This window comes from Schistocerca gregaria, chromosome 9, assembly GCF_023897955.1.
Source record: "Schistocerca gregaria isolate iqSchGreg1 chromosome 9, iqSchGreg1.2, whole genome shotgun sequence".
In the NCBI taxonomy this organism is placed as follows: Eukaryota; Metazoa; Arthropoda; class Insecta; order Orthoptera; family Acrididae; genus Schistocerca; species Schistocerca gregaria.
The window spans coordinates 187,328,010-187,346,524 of NC_064928.1; the positions used below are offsets into that span (position 1 = coordinate 187,328,010).

General features: G+C 39.2%; 1 protein-coding gene across 2 annotated transcripts in view; it reads right to left on the reverse strand.

Annotated features, from left to right (window-relative positions):
• LOC126291908 (uncharacterized) overlaps nt 1-18,085 on the reverse strand; it is a 61,367-nt gene extending 43,282 nt beyond the window's left edge. Inside the window, exons 1-2 of one of the 2 annotated variants that reach the window (XM_049985641.1) lie at nt 18,031-18,085; nt 17,077-17,271 (exon numbers count right to left, since the gene is read on the reverse strand). In XM_049985641.1, coding sequence (XP_049841598.1) covers nt 17,077-17,270 — 194 coding nt within the window. In that variant the 5' untranslated portion in view covers nt 17,271; nt 18,031-18,085. Of the gene's footprint in view, nt 1-17,076; nt 17,272-17,355; nt 17,933-18,030 lie in introns of those variants that run through there. The other variant, XM_049985640.1, reaches the window with a different exon arrangement.
• Between the last annotated feature and the right edge of the window lie 430 nt (nt 18,086-18,515).

Below are 18,515 nucleotides of genomic sequence, written 5' to 3' on the forward strand. Positions count from 1 at the left end.
AAAACAATGAAAAATTCCCGGGTTTTCCCGGTTGTCCTGGGTCGTATACACCCTGTACTTGTATGCGTTCAGTGTTCCCATCTATGAGAAACAGGTCTATGAGCTCATGGTTCAGTATCCCACACCACATAATTAAATTTCTTGGACACTAATGTTCCACCTGACTACGCCAATGGAGGTTGTTAACAGACCAATAGCGCATGTTTCATGAGCTTACCTGCCCACGATTGGTACATGCGGCTTCATCACTAAACAAGCTACATGATACCATCTGGAGTATCCTGTCTTAATGCCCATGTACAGAAGTTAACACAATTCTCATAACCGTTTCCACGTAGCTCTCGATAAAAGAGAGATGTGATAGGGATGGAGCCTATGTTGATGGAGGATGCGTAGGACACTTGCCTGACTCATGCCACTTCCTTGTGCGATTGCATGGGAGCTAAAGTCCGGATCAACCCCAATGTTCATCAGTAGCAATAACATTAATTTCCCTCTCTCCTATAGACATGTGTTTCCTTTTGTTATGTTGTCTAGGTGTTACACTACCACTTGGTTGAAGAGGTTGATAAATAATTGCCATCTATTGGGATGCCTTGCCACATACACCACACAAGAACTCTCCATATAATATACCATGAACATGTTGGATTTTTCTGTGTTGGTAAATCCCATCATCCACTCACAACCTAATGCTTGGACTGTCACACACTGATTAGCAAGCTGCAATGCACTCGAGGAACACACAAGCACATGTAAGCAAACATAACATTGTACCTATCAATTATGCAGGCCGAATGGCACTAAGAAGTGTCTGTGCAGAAAAATTCCAAAATGTGGTATCTTGTAAACTACTCACACTAGAATCCTGCAATAAACACCAGTGACATTCTAATTTACCCCACTTTTAGTTTTTTAAAGTCAATAGCCATTGTTCCATTTTAAAAATGTATGTTTCCACAAAATAAACTTTTTAAGTATTATTAGAATCTGTTTATTGGCTAATATGAGCCCCTGACTATTAATCCATTCTGTGAAGTCCACACATCAATAGCACTTCCCATTTCTGCAATATTTGTAGTGCAAATATGGATGAAACTGGTATCCAGACAGACCCGAACAAACTTTCTTTGAATGTTATTCCCAAAGGAAAAAGGAAAGTGGCCAAACTGTTGCATCTGAAGATGGGTATGGATGCACATGGACATTACATTCCACCTTATTTTAACTATGCAATAGAAAGACAGAACTGCCAATTGCTTCCAGGTGGTCCAACAGTATGTGACATGGCACCCTCACATAATGGGTATATGAATGCCCCAATGTTCATCAAATGGTTGAAATATTTTGTGAAGCGCACCTAATCTTACCCGTTCTCAACAACATGTTTCGAGTAGAAGACTGTAGGCTGTAGTTACTTTGGCAAAGTCTAAACATGTCCATCTATTCACATTGCCAGCACACAGCAGCCACAATACACAATCATTAGATTGTCTTTTTTTTGTGCATTCACGGGTTATTGTGCTGCTGCTAATGATGATTCATGGGATGTTTCTAACCCAGGTCAGACCTTTGAGATTCACAGCACTGCAGCAACTTTCAAAATTGCATCTGAAAAAGCTGGGACCAAGGTTTCAAATCAACAGACAGCAAAATCTTCACAGAAGCTGACTTTCTGCTATAAGAAGTTACTGACAAGGAGCTACAAGAAGACAAATGCAACGAAGATGGAGTAGTAATTGAATTTGAAGGTCTTGATGCTGGAAGTAATGTGACTGAGCCAGCAGTTTTGGAGGAACTTTATTATGATCTGGGACCTAAAGATATAATCCCAATGGCTAAAATGAAGGTTATTACGAAATGTTGGTCAAAGTAATTAAATCTGTACTCCTAACATTGACAACCAATAAATAACTAATAAAAGATGAACCCATGGGAAAAGAAAAGCTTGTTAGTGAGAAGGAAAGATGTGACAATGAAAGTTGTGTGTTATAGAAACAAAACAACATATGCTAGCTTTCACTACATAAATGCCAAGAAAGGAAACTGGTGAAACAGACAACTGATTATTTATCAGAATCAGACTTGTCAGTCCATGACAATAGCTCAGATATAAATACAGACTTACTACTGAGTTAAAACGTATCTGAGTAAGATGGACAAGAGTCCGAGACATTAAGGAAGATTCAGATTTCTGCATCACTCAATGATTTTTTTCTAGTAAAAGTGCAGGGAAAAACCAAAAACTCACTCTGGCTCTTTTTGGCCAAAATAATTTCAATACCAAGTGGAAAGCCACAAAAACTTTGAGGAGCCTATAAGTTTACTCAGATACTGGAAGGCACATTCAATGACAATATGATAATGGAATTGTCAAAACCCACATGGATGAACACAGTACGCTTCTATAACATAACATTCTCAGAGTAGCTGACAGAACACAATAGAGGTACCCAGATGCCTTAGCTTCAGTCACCAAACTCTTTCTTTACGATTAGGCTATAGCTTTTCTTTCTGGTTACCCTACTTCTCCTCCATTCATGGAGAAGAAAGTATTATTTTTGTATAAGTATTTACAAGCATGCCAACAACCTTGCCACAGTGGTAACACCAGTTCCCGTCAGATCACCAAAGTTAAGTGCTGTCGAGCTGGGCTAGCACTTGGATGGGCGACCACCCGGTCTGCCGAGTGCTGTTGGCAAGCGGGGTGCGCTCAGCCTTATGAGGCAAACTGAGGCTACTTGACTGAGACATAGCGGCTCCAGTCGCGTAAACTGACATACTGCCAGGTGAGCGGTGTGTTGACCACATGTGACACCTTTGAGCTGAGGATGATACAGTGGCCGGCTGGTACCGTTGGGCCTCCCAGGGTCTGTTCGGATTGATTTACAAGCATGCTACTCAAATTTTGGAGATATTAAGTTCAATATTATATGGGGTAGCTTGGCTGCAATAAAACAATGTTACAAAGTGTTATTTCAAGTGTTTCTATTATGCAGTCATCCACTTTTATTCATGTTTATCTCAAGTGCGATAAAGACTCACACTGCAGGGCTCTACCAGAAGACTATCAACAGGGCTACTGCAAAGGACACTAGGGGCCAGATACCACAATGGTTGACCGGGTCCAAGAGGAGCAGTGTGGAAGAGGCAGCCGAGCCATAAACTTGACAACGATATTCCAGATGGGACAGAACTAAGGTCCTATAAAGACAGAGAAGAGTCAAACGATCTGTGGCCCAAGAGGTGTCGGCAAGGAAGTGAAGGACATTGAGTTTATGGAAACAGCCAATCTTCAGAAGGCAGATATGAGGCAACTAAGTAAGTTTTGGGTGGCAAGGTAGAGCTCCAAATCATGGTGGACCATAGAATGGCAACAGAAATAACCACCAGTGATTTACGGCATAGAACTGATAACCATGAGAAAGACCCCCACAGAAACATGCCTGGGGTAGCTCCACAGAGTCCACCGACTGGGAACTGGATTAGATACAGAAATCACACACATACAGAGCAGGAGTGACCAGTGGTTTGACAGATTCCACCAGTCCATTAACATGTATGAGGAAAAGAAGGCACTTTATACGGAACCCTGTGGAACATCATTCTACTGGGTCCGTGGTGAGCTGAGCAAGGTGGCAACCCGAACTTGGAATGACCAGTGGGACAGGAAGCAGCGAGTGAAAAATTTAGAGGGCCCAAAAAATCCCATTCATAGGGTGTAAGTAGGATGTGAGGATGCCAAATCCTGTCATAGGATTTACAGAGATAGAAGAAAATAGCATCAAGATGGCGGCTCTAAGGAAAGACCCACCCGACTGTGGTTTCCAACCGAAGTAGATGATCGAACAGAGACCGTCCCTCCCAAAAGTGGCACTGGTAAGGAGACAAATGGACCAAAGATTCGAGGACCCAACAGAGCCAACAAGCAACCATTTGTTCAAATAACTTTAAGGGGACAACAGTCAGGCTGAATGGTCAGTAGCTACAGATAGGCGACGGATCCTTAATGGGCTTAAGGACAGGAACCACAATACTGTCCCTCCGCTGTGAGGGAAAAACACCTTGGAGCCAAATCCAGTTGAACACCCAGTGGAAATACTGCCTTTGTTGAGGTTTGAGATGCTGAATCAACTGGTTATGGATGCAATCAAGGACAGAGTCTGACTCGTGGGAAGAGGACAGGGCCAGAAGGAGTTCTCACACAGTAGAAGGTTCACCGTAAGATTCCACCTGACAAGGGGTAGTACATTAATGGGATGCTTAAGCCCACTGTTTCTGGAGGAAGACAAAGGCCGGAAGGAACCTGACACCAAGTCATCACAAAATGGGCTGTGTTCTGTGGGAACTAACAGATCTCTGTACAAAGGCCACCCAAGATGGGAAGGCCTACAATGGAAGATGGCAGCTGGCAATCTTGAAGGGTGCAAGGCATATTCCACACCCGTGCGAAGTGACAGAAGAACCTAGGGTGCAGATGAAGTGCTCCCAACCAACCTGCTTGCTCTGTTTCATTAAGTAACATCCATGGGCACAAAGTTGTTTAAAGGTAACAAGATCAGTAAGGGACAGGTGCTGCTTAAGGCATTGCAAGACTCGACAGCCATTACAGATAACTGTGGCAATAGCCGTGCTCCAACACAGGACTGGCCAGCAGCGAAAGGGGCCTTCAAGTAGGGGATAGCAATGTCAGCAGCACGACTTCATCAATACAACCTGACAAAGAGGGTGTAAACATGACCAGTGAAATGAAACGGCCAGCAGGGTAACATGGTCTTCGTGAGGCGAGAAGGGATTGAGAGAATCAGTGGAGAGAGAGGAAGCAACCTTGGGGTACACAGAATGTGGGTCCTGAAGCCAACTTGTGGCAGGAGGCTTTGAGTCTGCAAGATGCTGGACAGTGGCACTTCTCCAGCTGGGTATAGAGAGCAACACCCAGAAGGTAGGACCCAGGAATCACAGGGGATGGGAAAAGGAAAAAGGAACGGGACTGGGTTAAGGAGCAAGGAGAAGGACATGACACAGGCAAAGTTAGATGCCTTAGACACAGGGTGAAGACTGTCATATTTCTGTATCTCCTTTTTCTTCTTATAAACTGAGCAATCTGGTGACTATGGAGAGTGATGGTCATGAAAACTAATGTACATGGTCGTGGAACACAGGTGCTCCCCTCATGAGGTAGGTGTCTACACTCATCACATACAGGATTCGCTGCACAGGAAAAAACACAAACACCAAAAGCATCTCATGGGTAGCTGGATGTACGGCTTCAAAAGCACCTCATGGGTAGCTGGATGTACGGCTTCACATCATACCTAAAAAACAATAACTTTGACTTACTCCAAGAGGGTGACCTCCTCAAATGTCAGAATAAATGTGCCAGTAACAATGTGATTGTCCTTTCGGCTTTTCTGCACATGCTGAACAAAGTGAACAACCCATGTTCCAGAATGGCCCGGAGTTCATCAGTTTGCAGGCTGAGGGCCCTATGAAAAATGACACCACGAACCATATCTGGGGACTGGTGAGGACTAATGGACAACAGGATGTCACCAAGATGGCCACAGGCACAAAGGGTCACAGACGGGGTGGGAGAAGTAGTTTCGATCAACAGGAATCCAACTGCATCTTACTCAGAAAGATCACTTTGCCAAACTTGCCTTTGATAGTTTCAGGTTCCACAAAAAACAAAGACTTGGTGGCAATGGATGCATCCCAGTCAGTCCTCGTACAGACCATGCAGTGGTGAAAGTGTTTAATCCCAATTCAACAAGCGAACTTCATTTCACGAAAGCTGAGAAACCTCGAAGCTGATTCCACGGCATCTAGTCAATATCCTCCAAGCACTGTGGCAACTTTGGCTACTGACACGCAACTTGTTAGTTTCACACCCACTGGCACACAGTAAGATGTTCTGTATGTGTCAACAATCGAATTACAACTTGCGTATTCACGTGGGTGTGCTGCTTGCATGTGTGTGTGTCACAAAGCAGTTGGAGGACGTGTACACAGTGCTGTTACATCATGTCTTTCAAAGGTTTTGTCCACTCAGTTTACAACTAAACTATAGTACTGGAATCGGACACGACTAGGAGACACTGGCTGTCCGGCCAATGGTGTTGACGGTGAGTTGCCGAGAACCACTGAAAGACAACAACAATGTATGGATAACGAACACAACATGGCAGAATGACAAGTCTGGAGAGTGAACCAAATCAAGAGCCTAGATGTAGCAATATCAGGAACCAAACAATGATGAGTACAACGAACAACGTGAGAGAGGAGTTTGGAACAGGACTGAGGTCTGGGCCTCTGCACTACTAGTTTCACACAGGATGTATACGTGGACAGGAAAAAAATTTTCCCAATTTTTACTAGCTAAAAATACACTTTTTCTCCAAGGGTTTGTAGTGTATTTTCACTGGAGAAAAAGCGTATTTTTAGCTAGGAAAAATTGGGAAAATTTTTCTGTGTTAAGTGACAGTATTAGTAAGTGTAACCTACTGCATATAACAAAGCAAAAATCCCCATTAATGTACGAGTACAAAATAAATGCCCAGTCTTTAGAAGCAGTAAAGCAGTAAAATCCGTCAGCTATATGAGTAAGACTATTCAAAATGATCTCAAATGGAACAATCAGATTACACAAGTAATGGGTAAGGCGAACTCTAGATTGCGGTTTATTGGTAGAATCCTGAAGTGCTGCAGCCCTTCAATAAAGAAAATTGCTTACAATACTTTAGTTCGTCCAGTCTTAGAGTATTGTTCGTCTACATGGGACCCTTACCACTTGGGTGTGATTCAAGAGATTGAAAGGTCCAAAGAAGAGTGGCAAGATTCATGACTGGTACATTTAGCCATCATGAGAGCATTACAAATCTCATAGAAAGTTTGAAGTGGGACACACTTGCAGATAGACGACGCACTAAACGGAAGGGGCTGCTCACTAAATTCCATAATTCGATCTTCGCAGAGGATGTAGAGCATATATTAGTAGCACCAACTTTCAAATTGTGCAATGATCACCATTCAAAGGACTCGTATTGAGGCATTCAGAGAGTCGTTTTTCCCTCACGCGATCTGTGATCTGTGAGTGGAACAGGTGGGTGGGGGAGAGGGGGGGAGGGGGGAAATTACGACTTTGGCACTAATAGTGCCCTCCGCCACACACTGCTTGGTGGCTAGCGGAGAATAGATGTAGATATACACTCCCTTGGAGTTGTGAAACTTATCATTCCTTTGAGTGGTCAGGTTTTATACAAGGCCACGGAACTTCTCGGAACTTTAGGAAAGTTGACCCAGAGAAAGACAACACATTTTGGGAAGATCTTTGATCTGCAAAAACATTCACACTTCATATTTTCATATTACAAAAGTATAAACATGAATTCCACCAAACACAGCATGATAGCTTCCAAAGAACTGAAATTGAGACTGTGATGCACTTTTGTCAGCCAATCACAGCTCACGTCACATCTTGCCAGAAAATTACTGTATATATTCAGACCACAGGACATGTGATGCATTCAGCCAATAGCAACATCATTGTTGAGAAGTGTGAACACATCAATAGGAAAAGTTAATGGTTTAAATTAATGTACATATGTACATACAGTATAGCTGCAAGAAAAGCTCAGCTTTCATATATAATGTTGGCCATCAAAAAAAATTTTGCCTTTTTTTTAGGGTGTGGTTAATCAGGAACCTAAGAACACAGCTTAAATTGCAGCAGTTGAATATTTCTGACAAGCATAATCGTAAATTTCATTGCTCTGCACGGAACATGGGCCACCTGACTGAATACACTTTCTGTTGAGCACTTCGACTTTTCCTTAGAAAAGCCAATTACGTGTGAAATGCCTTAAGAACTTTTCTTTGTTTTTTCTTTTTAGGATAATTATACCTTTTTCCATCGTTATTGGATAAATTGTCATATACAAAAAACTGAGATACATCAAACAGAAATGTTCCAGTAACATTTTAAATAATGGCATAAATGGCTGCCCTTCTGGACCTGAAATTTTTCCAAGTGACTGTTCCTTAGTGTTAAGTTTTGAATGCGAGTATAATGCTCTGTGATTTAAGAAATTGATCGTGCATTCTCACATGTAACTTAATTCATCTTGCATAAAAGGAAATTTACTTTGAAAGTACCATTCCTTAAACCACCATTTGCAATATTTTCCCATGACCTGTTGGAAATGTAAACAAGTGTGATCTCATGCTCATCGAAACAAGGCCCCGCATCGAAAGCATTTTGTTGTTATGAAGTGCTGCTCAGGCTTTGAGACATTTTGCTTCTTGACAGAAGCTTGTGTGTGCACTGTGTTTTATTGTTATAAATGGTGCATGGGTCAGTCCATGTGAAAATCAACTAATAGTCTGGTTCTTCACATCACAAATTTTGATATATTTTTGTATATCAACAAGAGGAGTTGTTTACATGAAGATTTTTTTTGGGGGGGGGGGCATTTGTTTGAGATACTAATTTTTGAAGTTTCAAAAGTATTGCAATTTTTATCACTTTTTGGAACCTGAAAATGGCTTATCTCCAAAACTTCTTGAATTGAAGGCTTGTAATTTGTACCAATTTATTCAGTTTCTTATAAGGTTTAAAAAATATACACTATGTTGCTATATTCATAAAAGAGTTGAAATTTCCAAAACCAATCTTTTTTAACTTCTTAGAATCTCAAAACTGGAATTTTTTTCTTTTGGGAAAAAAAGAGTGTGTGTGTTACATATACACTACTTGTAAATGTTTGTATTCCAGTGAGAACATTAAAATGAATTTTATTGTACTGGTAAGCATAGAATCCAGCACATAGTTGGTAGGGCTGAACACTTATTACTAAGTTGTAATGGAAACCTTACATGGCAAAACCATATAAGGCAGTTGAATGATTGTTATTTTTCATTTAATGACAATATATTACATTATTAGAATTTACTGTCTGTATTGGTCTTCCCAGGTTAATTATGAAAATATTTGAACATGCAACAAAACACTACAAGCTCAAGAAAGACTACAAATAATTTACTTAACTGTACCTGTATTTTACAAATACATTCCTATTAATTAATATTAGTAATTATACATTGATGTAGCAGTAACTGTTTAACAGCGAGTTGTTTCAATGACTTTCGGTGAGAAATTTTGTATTCATCTTCAATAAGAAAAACCTTATAATGATCCAATTACTATCTTATTAGACTAAGATTATATATTGCATTATTCCATTATATGACATTATCTAATCCTCTAAAACAATAGTGACAGACAGATTACAGATATAACAACACATTCTTTTGCAATATAATCTGTGAAACTTCCACGTGGATTAAAACTGTGTGCCAGACCGAGACTCAAACTGGGGACCTTTGCCTTTCGCGGGCAAGTGTTCTAACATCTGAGCTACCAAACCACATCTAACATCCCTGTTTCCAGAATGAAATTTTCACTCTGCAGTGGAGTATGCGCTGATATGAAACTTCGTGGCAGATGAAGTTTGGAAGATAGGAGAGGAGGTACTGGCGGAATTAATGCTGGGAGGGCGGGTCCTAAGTTGTGATTGGGTAGCTCAGATGGTAGAGCACTTGCCTGCGAAAGAGAAAGGTCCCAAGTTTGAGTCTCGATGTGACACACAGTTTTAATTTGCCAGGACGTTTCATATCACCGCACACTCCGCTGCAGAGCAAAAATTTCATTCTGGAATAATCTGTGAGACTTTTAGCATATCTTCATCTGATAGTCTGTACATTATTCCAGTGGAAATTATAGGGTGTACTTTACAGATTATGAAGTTCTTTGGAACAATCAATTCATCTGGTCTTCTTGGGTGTGAAAAAGAAAGAGCTGGCCCACAAGAAGCATAAGTAAATTATTTACTTCTGCTTCTTTTTCATCTTTTGACAGCACACAACCCATCCACCATATGTTGTCATAAGCACAAGCGACAAATCCTCTACATGTAATCTGTTCAGATGGCACGTCATATGCAACAGAACCCACCTGAATTTTATGAACGTCACAGTCTTCAAAATCAGAAACAACTTTTGCTTGAACCTTGTCTTTGCTCAATGGAATAAACGCATGACATTTCTCAGTCCCCCTGACTGCTATGGCTTCATAAAACCTTTCTGCCAATATCCTTTCTCATTGTTTGACAAACAGAAAATTTGATTGATTGCATGACTACTCCACCCACACAATTGGAAGAGTGTTAATATTTCATTATTGATAGGATTTTGCAGACTAGCTTTGGTTGCAAACCTTTTTACTGTGCTGCCAACACCAGCACACACACCTTTCCACGTGAAGCAGTGTAAGAATGTCATTCTGCCTCAGTGCCTCCAAAATCTTCAGCATGATGACAAGTTAGCGAAATTGTATTCTGCTATGAACCATCACTGAAGCAATTTTTTTTTTAATCAAGCTTTATTAACTTTTTTAAAACATATGTATGTGTACTGTGTTGTGTGTAAACTATCTTATATAAAACAAACCCTTTGTAGGTGGGAATATTTTTTTCATTATTTCCACTTTTTGTCTTATTATAAACAACAAATGGATGCATTGTGGCCATGGAATTACGCCAATGGAATCCTTGGGCTCCATCTTGAGGCACAAAAGAATAATTTTCAGCAAAATCATGTACAACAATAGATTCATTCTGCATTAGTGAAGTTTTCTTTTCAGAAAAAAGCAGATTGCTGTTTTGCAAACAAGGAATTAGCTGTGAAAAAAAAATCCTGCACAAATATATCGGTTGGTTTGGTTACAGTTTGAAACATGTAGCAACCAACAGCGGTCCACTGTTTGTAAGACATGTTTTCTATAATTTCCTCCTAAAGTGCAGGAATGAGGGCGTCTTTAAAAATGCTTGGCATTGGGGCAGTAGTCACATTCATTTGTGAAGCACCACGTATCTGGTGGGTTGCACATAATTTTGAACACTCAATGTTTTTATGTGGGAAGTGTGCTTCCATATTCTGATATGGTGACCTTGCTGAAGTTTGTGCCAGCTATCAGTTTCGCATTTTGATGAGCTGCACAAATGTAAGCAGTGTGTGTGTGTCACTTGTTCCAGGTATAATACAATTTTTTGGCTTTAATTCAACAAGTTTTGAGAATCTAATTTGGACTTGTGGGTTATTTGATTTGAAAAGTTTATACATTTCTCTTATATTCCCAAAAATTAATCTTTTTGGAACACATATAGGCCATCACTATCTTTTCCCACAGAAATGTAATCCTTTTTCTCAGGCATTTGCCTGCTAATATGATGATCACAAAATTTTCACTAAGCGAACAGTTTTGGCAGACAAAGACAGTCCAAGCTGCAGATCACGAGTAGAGTTTGCCTTTCCCTTCCACTAAATTTTTTGTTTTTCTTGTCATGTAGTTGCTTACTCCAAACTCTCTATGTGAGTGCATGGCAACTTTCTTAGTTTCTATCAGAAGTGTGAAATGGTTTTTAAACTAATCAATCATTTCCATTTGTGGATCATCAAAGCCACATATTTCCTGATTATCACCAGATTCTGTCTAAAAGCATGTTTCACATATTCTGCTGTAATTTTTTTGGCTTTACCTTCACAATGTTTCTTGGAGCTGATACTTTTTTTTTTTTTTTTTTAACTACTGGGGATTCTACAATGAACTCAAAAGAGGCATTCAACAAATGCAAGTTGCTACAACTTAAATGCATCTTTCCATAAGAGTCTTTGCTTTCCATTAACAGTAGTTCAGGTTTTCTTTCTTTAAATAATTTTCAGTCCACTTGAGATTTCCATGCCTTCTTCAATACCAAAGATCAGATCGATCATCGAAGAAGTTACATTTCTGAGATCCTTACTCACACGGAGCGAGCTTTTCTTTAAGGGATTACAACAAAATTTTGACCACTTTTTATTCATAGTTTGTTTTCTTTTTAAGAAGCAAATGAAAGAAATTACAGGCATCAAAAAGATGAAACTTATAAGAGATATAAAAAAGTAAAATTGATTCATTTAACTTTTATTAAAAGATTGATTATGAAGAGTAGAGAAAGTACAATTTTTCTTAAATACCACCTTACAAACCCAGTACTGTAGTACAGTGATGATTCATGCTGGAGTTCTCAGACTGTAGCAACATTTATTTCAGTCTGTATGCAACACCACTACTTCCATTTCAGAACAGCTGCTATATGTGTACCTGACACGCGCATCACATGCACCGCATTCCAGGAACCTCCTCCGTTTTCCTCCGCCAGTGCTTTGTTAAATTAGTTTCAACAACTGATCTTCACTGAGGTGTGTTATTATGTCAGTAAAAGTGAATGTTTTTATTTTACTGTTACATATTGGTAGTACTTATTTTCTGTTGTGTTGCAAAAACAAAAAACCAAATTCAAAGTTATATAAAACGAAAAAGACATAGTATCCTTTATACTATTTATGTTGTTTTATTTCATTGTTAAAATCATAAACTGAAGTCTGCTTAGTTCGGATACAATAACTTCATTGAAAATTAGGTTTTATGAACCACCTGCAGAAGTTGTGATGCAGTTTGCAAAGCAAATTGCAGTAAAAAAAAGTTTATCTTCATATGTTCCCATTGGAACACCACCATGAAATTTAGCACAGATATTAACAAATTGTGTACAGTTAACTACATACTTCTTTCAAAAGGTGAATACGTTAGATTTTAAAATTTAAAGAAATCTTGATTTTGCGAATTAACTATTTTATGACTACAGTAAATTAGCATGTATTTTTGAACCTTTTGCACAAATTTCAGATGTGTAAGTCAAATTTTATTTGGTTGTGGTTTATTCTGTTGTGTAGCTGTGGATATAGTTTTTAGTTGATTTTGGGAAGGTTGTGGTAGTTTTGTTTTATCATTTTTGTTGTTTGGTTTAGTGGCATGTGTTCATCTTTAGTTTGTTCCCATCCAAAAAACCCCCAACTTCCCATGCTTGTCCCATTAGTTTCATTATATTTTTGGAGGAATATGTGTTTGACAGTTTTTTATCTGTTTTTGTGTTTGTTGTCATGCTTACGTAATGACGTCATAGTCGCGATGTGGGAGTTGTTGTGAAGGGTCATTTTCCTCCGTATTGGTGACGTCACTGGTCAAAGCAGATGGGTGGAATCGGACGTTACCATTAACCCCCGCTGGATGCTGCAGCTGGTCAGTAATTTTTGTAGGCCAACTGAGTGATAATATACAGTAGGCAATGGGAGCTGCTGAATCTAATTGTTTCAGCAGAACATACAAATTTGTTACTTTTGTTTTCGACACACATATTGAGAGACTGATGGTTATAGATCTGCCTATTACGGATTATAAAGTTGGTTAATGGTTTTCATACATATTTCTTCAATCATATGTTTCTTGGAGGACTTCTTGGGACACTGTCTCATGTCACAATGTAATACTTTGGTTGTGAGATGGCGATGTCAATTAATGTGCCTGCAGGAAAACTGGTTGTAGTGATGGACCAATCTGTAATGTAGTTGAAGGTCTAGGCAAGGCTGAAATGTTACAGTTTAGTTGCGAGTTGGTTAAGCCAATGAATGTGACTGGAGGAAAACTGTATGTGGTGACAGACTGATCAGTAGCATATACAATGATTGTTTTGAAAACTTTTGGGGTATTTTTGAGGTGGTTGTTATGCAGAAGTCTTAGACCACAGTTTAAATTTACAGAATATTTTGTTCTATATGACAACTATTGTGTTAGCAGAAGAGCCAACATTGTATTACTAGAGGAGGCTGAAATGCACGCTTTTTAGCTCACGCAGGCTGGCGTGAGGAGGGAAGAACTCTAATGACACGAAGTCTGGAACATGACAAGGAATTAGAATTCAGAAAGCGGATGTAATTAGTTTCATACTTAATTTTAATGCATTAATGATGAACGTCGCTCTTGACGATACATGATTCACAATTTTATCTGTTCAGATTATAGTAACTGAATATGGAACCTTGCAAGGTAGTAGCCAATGACGTAGCTGAAGGCTATGCTAAACTGTCATCTTGGCAAATGAGAGCGTATGTAGACAGTGAACCACCTATAGCAAAGTCGGCTGTACAACTGGGGCGAGTGCTAGGGAGTCTAGACTAGACGCGCCATGTGGCGGTGCTCGGTCCGCAATCACCGATAGTGGCGACACGCAGGTCCGACGTATACTAACGGACCACGGCCAATTTAAAGGCTACCACCTAGCAAGTGTGGTGTCTGGCAGTGACACCACAACATTCTGCACAATACATTTAATAACGCAGCCACGTCTAATCACCAGACGTCATTAATCGTGCTCATTTCCCATCATTCATTGCAAAAACAGTTAACTACTGTAACACACAACTCAAAAGCCGGTCACACTTAAGTATACTTTTTCCATTTACGGCCCTATTGGAGTTGGTGGTTATCACCTTCCTCCAACCTTGAACTGGCACACCCAGCCAGTTTTTGGAGGACCTCTGGTTTAACACAGACTCCAAACCATGGTCTATCTTGGCATTTTTCATGTAAACAAACATTGCCAGACGTGAGAGGGTCTTAACCCCAGACCAGACTAGTCTGATACTACCACTGAGCCACCAGGTCAAATCTCTTCCTCTGTTATTTTCCTTAGTAATATCTGATAAAGCGACAGCACCCCTTTTCTCAATAGCTTTTAATACCACGTCCCCTTAGCCTTACCCAAAACAAATGCACAATAACCCAACTGTAGGCTTAGCACAGATGACATATAAAATTATCAAAACAAGACTTGTGAATTTCTACTACAACTCTTCCACTTCCAAGTTTTCCCTACTACTAATTACATCTCTACAAATCTCCCTACCAAAATAACATCAGTCTTTCACTTTTTAATGACACACTCCTCAATATAGACAAAATGTACACTCCGCCTTAAGCAAAGTAAACAACACAAATCTAAAATTATATACAAACCAAATTTCAACCAGTCAAACCACATACCCTTTCTAACTGACCGCCACACTTTATCACGCCAACAACCCATCCCTAGTCATAGTAGGGGACACAGTTAGGTTACTACATTAAGACCTCTAAATCACATCCCATCAATTGTTTCTGTCACTACAGAGACTTATCAGAGAGACAAGTGTCATCTGAAATGTGGAAGCTAACATTTTTCTCTTTTCCCAAACCAGGGACACTGGCATGTCAAACTCCGCTACCAACAGACTCTGCAATGACAATAACTATAAACAAATTTTAAGTAGCATTACACAAAAACCAATGTGAACCAATCACAAAAATCAAATACCCACTGTACCATATACAAGAACCAGACATACTGACAAGCAAAACATTGCAATGATGCCTACAACTGGAAACAAGTCATTCATGCATACTATCTTCATGTCATATGGCATCATAATATAAGTAGGCCCTAATATACCGATGCCTCATTTCGTTCCCTAGGCCCAGAAAAAAGAAAGCAGAATAAAGGCATTACTGGTACTGCGTACATTCACAAAAGCTTCTAGGACACCATCAGCATTAGCTTATCTGAGGAGGAAAAGTTCTGTCAAGACATCAAAGCCCCCACAACATAAGCCATGGGTCTTTCCTATAAAATTTATGAGGTCTACAAAGTAAATCAGACATAAAAAAACTTTTCAAAACAGACAAAACATATATCCCAACCACTTATTTCTGTTTAAGAATTGCTCTATGGCTACGGGGAACAATTTTAATCTATATTTGGAAAAACAACAACTACTTCTGCTGTGTGTCAGATAAAGGTGTCAAGGAATGTTATGGTATAATTCAGTTAGCAGTAAAACCTTGATTCGTTAAAGAACCGAACTCCCATGTATAAAACAACTTCAAACATATGATTACCTTACAAATGGGTCAATGTATTAAATCATTTGACACTAATATTTTCACTATGAGTTGTGAAGCAGATAAAATTTTAGTTTGTGTTGGAAATTTATTTTATTATCTATCAAATTCCTTATAGCACTGACTAAGTAGTCACAAAATTGATTGGGACACATTATCTCACTCACTTCTATGCCGCAATAAGGCTGAGTGATGGATTGTGCAACTCATTCCTTCTTACAGTATTATGTTTATGAATATCACTGTCCCTTTTGTGCTGCATATGTCCTTTTTGTGCCATAAATGGAAAGTGTATATAATTTCTTACTCAGTAGTGTTATATTTATACATATGCCTATTACTCTCCAACTGCATTGTATTGTTGACAAATTTAGTATGAGGCAATGGTCAATATTCCCAACTGCGTAAGAAAATTAATGAAATTTTTGGGTTGTGAAAAATGTGTAAAATATGTTAACATACTTTTTTGTATGTGCCCAAAACTGTCAAAAATATTCAGGGTGAAATGGCCGATTGAAAAAAACTTTCTACCATTTCACATTTTCAGCAATATGAGCATCCAAGATTTTAAGGGCTTTCTACCTAGTTCATTAGTTTTGTTCATACATTACTGAGATATCTGACCATACAAAACACCCAGTGATTTGCGTGTTTTCAAAGTTTAAAGCAAGGACAATTTGTGATAGTTATATGCAACACGTGCATAAATTAAATTGTATCATCTCACCATAACAAAGCATTTTTACTATTCAAAATTTTCTTATATTAAATTAAGTTTTATACCATCTGTGCTAATCCAGTTCAATAAGAAATTTAAAACGCAAAGGGATAGGAGAGTGTGAAGATTAAAACTAAAGAAAAGACAAAATGGACACACCGATCCTTCATGTAAGGAACAAAAATTTCTGACGACAACCAAAATTTGTAAATACTATTTCCCAACTAGCGCCTACAATCTGAACATATGCTTTTGTCCTTGCTGATCGAGTGGGCAAAGATTTGCAATTTAGTGCCACCTTACCACTGAACTGATGGTAACAAGTGATTTCAAACTTGAACACTGAATTCTGTTAGGGATAGCACCAACACTTGCTTTTGGTAAAAATGTAGATTAAGCCACATTCTGTGTAACAGGTCGTAAATTGGAGAAAAAAAAAAGGTTATATAAACAAAACATGTTCACTTCAAAATGAAAGTACACATACTCAGTTGCAGTGACGGATGAGCATGCTGCAATCACTTGCTTTTCCACATAATCCAGCATGTTTTCCGCATAGTCCACATCTGACATTAGTGCGTTCATAGTCTGAACATAGTCTGGTGCATTAGCAGGCTGGCCAGGACGTCGCAGTGGGGCGGTATAAGCCACTCTTCCACGGCCCCGACCAACTGAAGTCATTCTGCAAGGTAGAAACCTACATTGGAATCCATATAACGAACACCCACATAAATGAAGTTAACGAAAATCAAGACTGAAAGACAACCTAATTTTAAAATCCAAAGTTGAACGAGGCATTTTACGTGCTTTTATTTCATATCTTCTATCATGTTCGAAACGGGGTGGACACCGACAAACTAAATACAATTCAGTTAACTAGATCTGGATTAGACAGACTTTGTTTATATCAATAAACGTAACCAACTGTGCCCCGCAAATTCTTATCAGTTCTCCCTTTTCCTTTGTGTCTGTCTCTATGGCCTACAAAAATCTCGACAGGTAATCCCATGAAGAACACATTTCGGACGCTATTCAAAACCAGCAAAATAAAACCGTAAGTAATGCGATGTTATATTGGCGAACACATCGACCTCTTAAAATTCTTTAATTAGCTTCGTTTCGTGAGAGGCTTCCGCTACATTAAAGCAACAGCTACTGTCCCATCAATACCGGACCGCAATGATGATATAGATATCATTTTCAGTGAAACAACCATATGTAGTCATAATCGCTGGCGCATTTACAGAAGTTTTACACATATGACAGGTCAGTCTCCTCTGGGGGTTCAGCACGCTAACTTGCTCGGTAGCAACAAGTCATCCATGCAGTGACAGATTTCTAATATTTTATTTGCAACATTCATTCACATTATTTGTGGTGCGATTTCGTAGCTCACATTTAATGTTAAATTACGGAGCAGTAATCCACAAACATTTATTACCTTGTTTGTCAGTGTCTGAATTTTAAACACGTCGATCCAAACACAATCGGTATAGATAATACTACAGGTCCGAAATGTAGCACAATATCTTTGCACTGCCATGGACGCTCATAATATCGATAGGTATTTATTTAGGCCTGTTCTAGTGCGAGGATCTATGTGCGCACATATATGCGCAAATGTCTGTGCGGCAACAAATAGCCGCAAAATCTCTTGCGTTTACACAACATAATTTCAATGTACGGCTGGTCCGCCCTATGGCGCTCTACGAAACAATTTTTAGTGGAATGAGGCAACCCTCTTTCAAAGGATATTTCAATACATGAAAGTACCTGATTATGCAAGAAATTCTACTGCGGTCTGTGTCCGCAACTAGTCATAAAGATGTTAATAAAGCACCAGAGGAAGAAAGAACGATCTGAATAGACCGTGGATCCTCAGTCGATGGTAAATTTACTTCGCGAGTTACATGACAAACCCGACAG